Raw genomic sequence first — 9516 nt, forward strand, 5'->3', positions numbered from 1 at the left:
TTTTCATATGTCTAATAATTAACGAATATGTTCATTACACCTGACACAGTCTGCTTTTCCTTTCCCTGATAAAAGAATTCCCTATGATGTTGCAATGGCATATGTAGAAATAAACTAGGCTTAAGACAAAACCACTGTTTTTTCTGAGGATCAAAGACTGCATCCTTCCTCTTGAAGGAACATCCTTTTCTCCCCCTATCAAACATCAAACTCTAGGCTCTGACCATAAGAGCCACATCACTATCTGTCCTTTTCCTTCCCTTTGCCCAATCTCTGTAAGCATTCCTTACATCTCTTTTACTGACACACAGAGATCCTCAGTAGGAATGTTAATGATGATCTAAATAGTAATGGGAAGTTTTAACTTTCTTTAAATGAATGGCCATCCCCCCAAAATTCACACAAGCTTCCCCAGGAGCGCAGAACCGCTCCATTCCCCCAGCTCAGGTACTGCAGCCCAAGAGGAGGCGAGAGAAAGACAGCTGACTTTGGGCTCGGGGGATACTGAAGGATCTGAGCCCTGTTCAAGGTTGGCAGCTGGGCAAGGTGGGTGAAAGCAGTGCAGCTTGCAGGACTAACCCAGCATCACCAGTCATCCAGAAAAGAGGACAAAGCAAGATCCAAGTAAGGAGGGAGAGGCTGGCAGAACCTCCACACCACTCTGAAGCTGAGTTCTCTGCAGCCACGACAGTCTCCAAAGGAGGCCCCAGTTTCTCCACAGGGCTAACTAGGCCTTTCTGAGATGGCCGGGTCTCCCACGCCAGCCCATTCTCCTCACCATTTTCCAGCTGACCCACAACACACACACAAGCACACGAGCGCTCCAGACACAATGAGCTCCTGCCTGCATGGGTGGGGTGGGTCCTACGGCTGCAAACATCACTGCCTGCTAGTTGTTAGCGCTCACCTCCCTGGACTGCGCGGCTCTGTGCACCTGACCCCTACTCATAGGGCTCCTTGAGTCCTCACTTCCTCCAAGAAGCTGCCATCCAGTCCCCACATGGTCGCAGGCCATCTCTGTGCCCCTCCAGACTGCACTGGCTGCACTGCGCCGTCAGCACCTCTTCCTGCTCCCCACACTGGTGCTCACATACAATAAAGCTCAAAGGCCACGAGGACAGACAGCTGCCTTCCTCCCTGTCTATAAAGGCAGCCTCAGCACTGACAGTTGCCGAATGAACCAGCCAGAATAAAGAAATGAAGAGGCAAAATTATAGAGATGATCAGTGGGAAAACCAGGAACAGATGCAAAAAAAAAAAAGTTGGTGCAGAAGCAAAAAATAAGGTAAGAATCTCTACCCTGTTCAAAAAACAAGTAAACGGAAACTAAAGGAAGTAAGTGGCTATGTTTTAGAGAATTAAAGTTCCCTCCAAATCCTATATTATTAAAATGCTGAAAAAAAAAAATTGGTGCAGAAGCAAAAAATAAGGTAAGAATCTCTACCCTGTTCAAAAAACAAGTAAACGGAAACTAAAGGAAGTAAGTGGCTATGTTTTAGAGAATTAAAGTTCCCTCCAAATCCTATATTATTAAAATGCTGGCATGTTCATGTAATGTGAGAAACTGATGCAAAACTGCTAGGAATCTATTAAATATTTTTATGGTTTTACTGGTGCACTTTTGAGTAAGTAGCCTCAGAAGGAAAATGTGTGGGGATTATGTAATGGAGCAGATGAACCCACAATGTTTTCACTGACAGAAGGCAACCTGGGGATCTTCCGTGTCACAAAAGCTTCTTTTCTCATTTGAAACATGACTGGACGTAATTAGTGGTACGGGACAAACGAGCACTGAAAGAAAATACCCTCTTCCTACTTTTAGTACGGAATCGATTACTTCACAAAGCAAATCTATGGCAGGCAAAGCACTGTGGAAACTGTTCTAAAGAAAATTCTGCAAATTAAAACCAGGACACCAGAAAGTTCCACGGTGAATGAACAAACGATGCTGCTCTCCATTCTGCACAACCACGGGCTGCAGGAGGACCTCAAGTGACTTCAACACGGCAGCCCAGTTAATACTGTGTTCATTTAACACTCAGCTCAGGCACCTGTAATAATCACTTTGCAAGCTTCAGCACTGGACAGAATTAGCGCCCTCATTTTTATGACAATGCTGTTCACTTGGCGCAGTGCTTGGAGTTTGACTTCAAAGGGAATCAGAAAAATAATGCCTTTTCTTTTGTCAGACACATCTCCCTTCAGGCACCAGTGGTTTGACCTTAAATTTTAACGTTAGCTGCACAAAATCACTCTTATATTTCACCTATTCTTTTATAATTCAATCAGAAAGTTCATCGGTTTTAGCAGATTTGTCATACCCTGCTCATCAAAACTAAAACAACTTTTAATACGGTCCTTCTGTGTCGATTGTCTGGAAGGACCTGGATCAGAAGGTTTGGGTATAATATATAAGATACACTTCACATCGAATTAAATAAAACATATAAAAACAGTCAAATGGCCAAGGAAAGTCTTTTCCTACTACTAAAACCTCCACCTGCCCCCCTCCTTATGACACTGAAAATCAAAGGATAATGACAAGTTAGATTTGTATAAATTAAAACACAGTGTGTGAGGGCTTCTGACATTAAAAGTAAGGATTGCATTCTTCACTTTCTCTCTGAAACACTAAAGCATCTTGTCCAACAAGAACCCAGCAAGCAAGGAAAGGCTGCCAGGGAGAGGAAGGGAAAGGTAACAATGTCCTCTTCAGTGCATGGACTCTACCCCACAAGAAGAAGGCACTCAAACCAACTTGCAAACATCCCATCCGCTCCACCGACAATAACCTGAGTTTGGGTCGTAAGAGGCAAGTAACCATTTTCCAAAGACTCCAAAAAATCCACACCATATCACTAGAGCAAACATGCAAGGAGGAAGCGATGGAGGAAGATGGCAATTTGGGACGGGAAAGTCGGGGCAAGGTGACGAACTGGTGACGTCCCCTCCAAGAGGAGAGAGGGAATTCACGGGAACACAAGTCCAGTCTTATCAAGCGGGCATCTATGACTTAGGGTCCTCCAGCTGTTCGTAAATGTGTAAACACTACACCCTGCTCCGCGGACATTCTGGAAGACGTAAGTGTATACCCTTTGATGCAACTATTGTATCTTAGATTTTATTTGACAGAAATATACTCAACCCTGCAAAGATAGATACAATTTCTTCAGGGCATTCCACACAATGAAGAATCCACGCACTGTAGCAGTTGCGAGTAGAAAATAGGTGCATAACACCGTAATGCCCAGCCAAGGAGGGCTAGTTGCACACTGGATATAGGCTGGATGCGATGAAAGGCCCAGCTATTCAAAAACACTGAACTGCACAGAGTGCAGAGGAAAGCTGCTAAATATTCTGTAAAGTCTGATTTTATTTTTATAGAACAATTATGAACGCTCCTGAAAAAAATTTGGAAGAATATGTGCCAAACGGAAGAGGAATAAAAATGTTTCTGACTTGTTTAAAATTTTTACATATGTTGCTTACATTAGAAAGTAATCAACATGAAAATTTACTGTTAATTAATGGTTTCTTTATGACTTTGGGCTTCTAATATAAATTCATTACTATATCTGGCCCATTTCCTTACACATCAGGGGAAAAGAGTTCATGATTCTACTATAAAGGCTTCAATTTAAAAGTTCAGAGAGTCTTTCTAGTTGTCACAATAATTACATAAACGGTCTTGAAGCTCATCACTTATATTGAACACTAACAAACAGATGTACAGTGAGGGTTAATGGGACCACCAATGGGTTTTTTTCTGTAAAGAGACAATTAGGGGTAAAGAAAAAATTTTTCTTAGCTGTTTCATAACTGGCATGACTATTTTTAATTGACTTAATCACCCTCTTGTCATTATTAAGATGACACTGTTTGTATCTTAATCAACTTACACAGATTATTTCAATCAATTGGTTTTGTTAACAGAACAATAAATTCTCACTGATAAAGGATGCATGATGTAATTAGTTAGCTCCTTATTATGTGGATTTCTGATACTTCCATAATGACTAATTAAAGATTAATAGGAAAGATAGTCCCAAATTAGCTGCTTCTTATCTGCAAATGCTTCTGGATGTGTGGAATCAGACCACATTTGCATATTCATGAGAACGTTGGAAACTCCAGTAACTTTTCCTCATTAGAAAACCCTAAGTTTTCACCAGCGAGCCTCCAGTAATACCTTCTCCGGATCGGTAGCACACAGAGAAGCCACATGGCTGTGACTATACAGTGCCACGTTTTCTGGCACGGTGACCTTGTGACAGTCACTGCAGCCTCTTGCCTCTGTCTCCATGCCGCACACACAGAGCTGGGATGCAGAGTCAAGAAGATCAACTAAAGAGGGCACACGCAGCAGTGGTGTCCACACAGTGAGCACCGTGGAAGGCAGTGCTGTTATTCGTCCCAACACCGACACTCCTCCTGTTTGCCAAGCACTATCCTAGGTGCTGGGGAGATGCGCCCGAATGAACAAAACTAACCTCTGCATGGAAAGAATAAAATAATCGCTTCCCTCTTCTCTTCCTCTTTAGGGCTCTTTAAAACTTGAAGCTAAAGGATTCCCTGCAGTTGTCCCATCTGTTCTGAGACGTTGAAAGGAAGAAACATGTGGGCAGGACATTCGGGCAATGCCCTACAACCGTAAGGTCACTTACACACCTGTGCCCTTGACTTCCAGGACACTGTGGGTGTCACGCGGGCGTCCTCGGGCAGAAGGCGGTCCTGACGCGAGCTCTGTGATGATACTCTGCTCAGGGACTGGGGGAAGCCATGCAGACAGCAGGGCAACAGTCCCCGGTGGGCACCCGTCTTGCCATCTCCTACCCCTAGCAGAAGGAGCCCTGTGCCCTAGTCTGACAGAGGTGCACCCTCACAGCCACCCCAGGAGACATTAGTGTCCCACTTCACAGCTGATGAGCTGGTCAAAGGAGCTTTCGCCAAGATGCACAACTGTTTGAGGCAGAACCAACTCCTAAGCCCAAGCTCTGTGCCCCTCACCTTGGCCCTGCCACCACTCCTTGTCCCAAACAGACAGGCTACAGCCAAGCTCTCGTGTCCACCACACATGAGCACCTAGTTATGCACTCAACTCCAGGAAAAGCATCAGGCTAGTTATGACTTTGGAGGGTCATACGGAAGAGCTGGGGAAAAGAAGAAAACAACTGAGAACGAAATCCGAGTGTCCCTTTCCAGACCATGTGGTACTGCCCAGCCCCAGCTTGCTTCCAGTGTCCCCCACTTCCCAGCTCGGTGACCCTGAACGATTTCACTGACACTCCATCCATCCCCGTCATCCACCCCTTATCTCCTGGAGTTGCTACAGACAGGGCAAATACAGTATTAGGAGCAAGGCAGGCACCAGCATTTAATAAACGCACCTTTGTTTCGGAAGATGAGATAAAGTATTACAAGGTTTGAACAACTCTCCCTGTGTAGCTTATTTCATCTTTATGATTGTTATCACCTTCACTGTCATCAGGATAATCTGGCCTGAAGTTCATTTCCATGTGAGAATGTCTAGAATGTTAAGGAGGAGGGCCATTCCTCAAGGCTCCAAAAGCCTGGTTCCCAAGGACAACAATCGAGGGTCGCTCCTCCAGATGAGAGGGGCTGCAGAGTTAAATGTGCTCAGAGCACTGTTCTCAAAGCCCCTCCACTGTTGACAATTCCATGAGCCAGCTTGGGGCTACCCAATCCTCTAGATACCGGGTGTCCGAAAGCAGTAACAATGCAAATTGGTTATTGCTAAAAGAGCAAATGAACCCTAAGTGCCAAGAAAGCACACCACAGCTGCACTCACGGCGATAATGTTGAAGAAGTCGTCATCCCCCAGCGTATCCAGAATAGATGAGACTGTTTGCTTCGCAATAGTCAAACGAAGTCCTTTCATGCTGCCACTGACGTCAACTAAAATGACCACATCTTTTGGAGAAGTTGCTGCCTGGATGTACCTAGGTCAGGAGAAAATTAAGTAAAAATGGATCCCAGCCTCTTTTTAGGTTTTCTCTTTGAGAAATAACTAAGAGATGTGACCACTGCCTACCATTTTCGGTTCCTGCAGTCAAAGGCAATGACTCCATTCTCATCTGGTTCCCATTTAATCCCTAGAAGAATAAAGGGGTTATGAGAAACCCAGAGACTTCAAATATTTATTCATAACATTTCAAGGCTGTTCTTGTTTTGTTGACTGAATGGACAGGATGAAAAATCGCATGCAGAGACCAGCCATAGGGCTTGTTCCACAAGCTACTCTGGGAAGGCGCATTTCCATCATAGCCCTATCATGGACACAGCCTTAGCCCAGCTGCTCCAGCAATCTCCTGAGGTATGGAAACACCTCTAATGCTGCCCTCTCCACCCAGAGAGGACACGACTCCAGCCAAGACCGTTTCTCACTATGTGGCACATTGGAGCAGGTGGCATTATTTAGAAAGCTCTAGGCCAAACCTGGCGCATCTTGGACACAGGTGGGATAATGTTTACAGCACATGCTGGGGGCAGATATCATATGGGACAATTTTTCCAACTCAGAATATATACAGGCCCACTCCCTCTTTGCTCCTGTTTTTAAAATCAGAAATTGAGTCTGGGTGTCCACGTTGAAATGACATAAAATGGCTGTAATTATGCTGTATAATAGAGTCAGAATTTCAGATCCTCAACCCTAAGAACCGTCATCCCCTATATGCAAAATCAATCCAGCATCCTTACACTTGTAGTTTGAAAACTGGTCAGGAGGTAGCCAAGACTGACCTTATCTATTTACAACTTATTTTTAAGAATAACATTTCATTTAAAAAGAAGGTGTTTGCTGCTTATAAAATAAGTAAGAAAATAATTTTCCAATATCAGTGCTGCTCATGGATGGAGGATTTGAAATATAGACTTTGGAGATAAGAAAATAAAAACAGGGAAGTTATTTTCAGAGGAGAAAATCCTGACTTTGATTATGATAGTGTCTCCTTTCCAATTAAGGATGCCAGATTTTTGCATCATGCTGCGATAGAACAGGTGTGAGTTTAAGAGCACATCTGTAAACAATCACACAGGTGGCCCTGAGCAGTGACTTGCACCCCAAAGGATGTCATACCCATCCTTCTTCTACCTGTGATTCCCATTTGCACTTGTGCCTATATTTTGTTTTCAGGGCTGAAGACTGAATTTAGCACCTTCACACTGAGCTACGTCCTAGCTCTTTTCATTCTCAGACAAGGTCTCACTAAGTTGTTAAAATGCCCAGGCTGGGCTCAAACTTGTGTTCGTCCTGCCTCAGCCTCCCAGGATCACACATGTGTACCATCCGTCATCCCTGGCCTGTGCTTACTTTGAAAAATTCCCCTTAAGGGATTAGAAAACGAAAGTGTAAGGAATTGCCAGTGGAAGGTCACTAAGCAATAAAGACAAACTTCTGCAATAAAGACAAGATACTGTACACAAAGGGAAACGAATGCGATTTATTTAAAACTTAGCCGATGTACTGTTTCGTATAAACCCAAGAACAGAATGACTTCTTTAAAAAGGGGCTGTGGTGGAGACTAGTAAATACCTCAGCAGAGAAGAATGTGGGGATCCCGAGGCTACGAGGAGCCTGTCCAGCTGAAGGACAGGGAGTGATGGGGGGCTGTGCTCAGAGAAGGCCCATGCCCAGCAGCAGAAACCCAGCGGCCTGGCCCAGGGAGATCTGGACACAAGGGACACATTAAGCAGGACAAAGGCAGCACCTCAAGGCCGTTCCGGGCATAGCCACATGGAATAGAATAATAAACATCACACTTTCACTCGAAATCGGGATGGATGAGCCCAGAGGGGTCATCTTGTCCAAAAGCCACCCTTGAGCCAATGTCCTGTGATTTTACTGTGGTGCCCACCCAGGACTGAGACCTGTGCCCCTCCACTCCTGGCCCGTTTCTCTTCCTTACGCAGGCAGGCATTTCTGCGATAGTGTTCCCAGAGAAGCTCTACAGGAGCAGAGTTAAACGAACACACCACTGGCTGTACACCCTGGAAAGGACACCTGAGGCCCTCTCACTGCCTGCACATTCTGAAATTCTACAGCAGGGACACCAGCGTGGCACAGACACTACGGTGTAAAGTTCTAGACTGTGCGTGTGCCCTCACGTGCCCATATGCCACAATTTGAACCTGCAAGGCCTCTGTGTGGGTACAGACAATCACCACAGGCCAACACCTGTTGAAATCCTGCTTCGAGGAACTCCTTCGCCCTCAGTCCCAGGGACTGGTACATCGTCCCAGTACTCCGTGACAGCTCTCATGTCCCGCATCTCAGCAGGAAACACCCTCTTACCATGATCTAGTCATCTTTTACCCCATGGGGGCTGCCGATACACCCTCCTCTGGGCTTCCTCTCCACTCAAGAGCACAGTAGTCCTGCCTGGTGCCTGTGGTTTCAGATGTGGACCCTGCCCACTGCCCAGATTCACTGGCTTTGGTGATGGGCACTGACCCAGAGCAGGGTAATCCCTGGACTTTGGCCCAAACTACTGGAACACATGCTCTCCCCTCCCTGGGGCCCTCAGGGAGAAATTCTGCAAGCCCACAGTTAATCTCTTCAAGAGGTGACCACCTGTCAGTGAAACAAGGTGAATGCGGAAAAAGGCAGGAATGAGAGATGGAGGGAAAGATCCAAAGGCGCATGGCATTGTTGAGTGCTGAAATCCAACAGTGTACCAAAGCAGCACAACGGATTTCGAGTTACACGAGCCAGTAAGTGTTTCTCCCTGGAGCTAATTAGAACTGCGTATTTGTCACTTCCAGGTACAACCCCTGATAAAAATGTTTTCTCCCACAAGAGAGCGCTTCCCAACAGCAGAGGATGAGGAGGCAGACAGCCCCCACGCAGGTCCACACAGCGCCTGGTACAAAGCGGGACCTAGGACACCTCTGTAAGAATGAAGAAAGATTCATTTTTCCTAAGGATAGACACACTCACCACTGAGTCATACTTGCATACTGCTCTAAAAATGGAAGTGCAGGTTCTGACACAAAATACGTCCTAGTAAAAAGTTCATGATTGCTCTTCTAGTCACCTTATGAGAGGGAGATGAGGGCTCTCTGTGTTTAGAACCACTTGCCAGGACCATGAAGTACCGGTAGAGGACACTGTCTCACATCTCGCCTCATACAGAAAAGATGCAGGCATTTTACAAAGTTCAAATGCTGCCCAAAATGTCGTGAAAGGACTATAATCATTTCTGATCCAACTGTTCTGACTGATAAAAGCCTTGCACATAAATTAACCTCCCCTAGTGCACAAATCCTTCACAAGGACACCCTTGGTTTTCCAACGCCTTTGAGACCATAGTTTAAGGATTTCTTGTGTGCACGGTCAGACGGTTAGGTGCTAGTAGTTTGCTGGGCAGGCTGCCTTCCCCACCATGCTCTACTCTGAGCAAAATCTGGGTCAGATTTTCTCTTTCTGAGTGCAGCTTGGTGACAGCGGAACCCTGAGAGTCCACTGTCTGTTCCAATGTTATATATATATATTTA

At 45.4% G+C, this 9516-nt stretch overlaps 1 protein-coding gene across 1 annotated transcript in view; it reads right to left on the reverse strand.

Annotated features, from left to right (window-relative positions):
• Window positions 1-9516, reverse strand: part of Cacna2d3 (calcium voltage-gated channel auxiliary subunit alpha2delta 3) — a 650190-nt gene that overhangs the window by 435930 nt on the left and 204744 nt on the right. The window contains exons 6-7 of the mRNA XM_010643030.2: window positions 6053-6113; window positions 5810-5960 (exon numbers count right to left, since the gene is read on the reverse strand). Of these exons, the coding sequence (XP_010641332.1) occupies window positions 5810-5960; window positions 6053-6113 (212 nt within the window). The remainder of the gene's footprint in view (window positions 1-5809; window positions 5961-6052; window positions 6114-9516) is intronic.

Source organism: Fukomys damarensis, unplaced genomic scaffold (assembly GCF_012274545.1).
Source record: "Fukomys damarensis isolate Sample0158 unplaced genomic scaffold, DMR_v1.0_HiC HiC_scaffold_28, whole genome shotgun sequence".
NCBI lineage: Eukaryota > Metazoa > Chordata > Mammalia > Rodentia > Bathyergidae > Fukomys > Fukomys damarensis.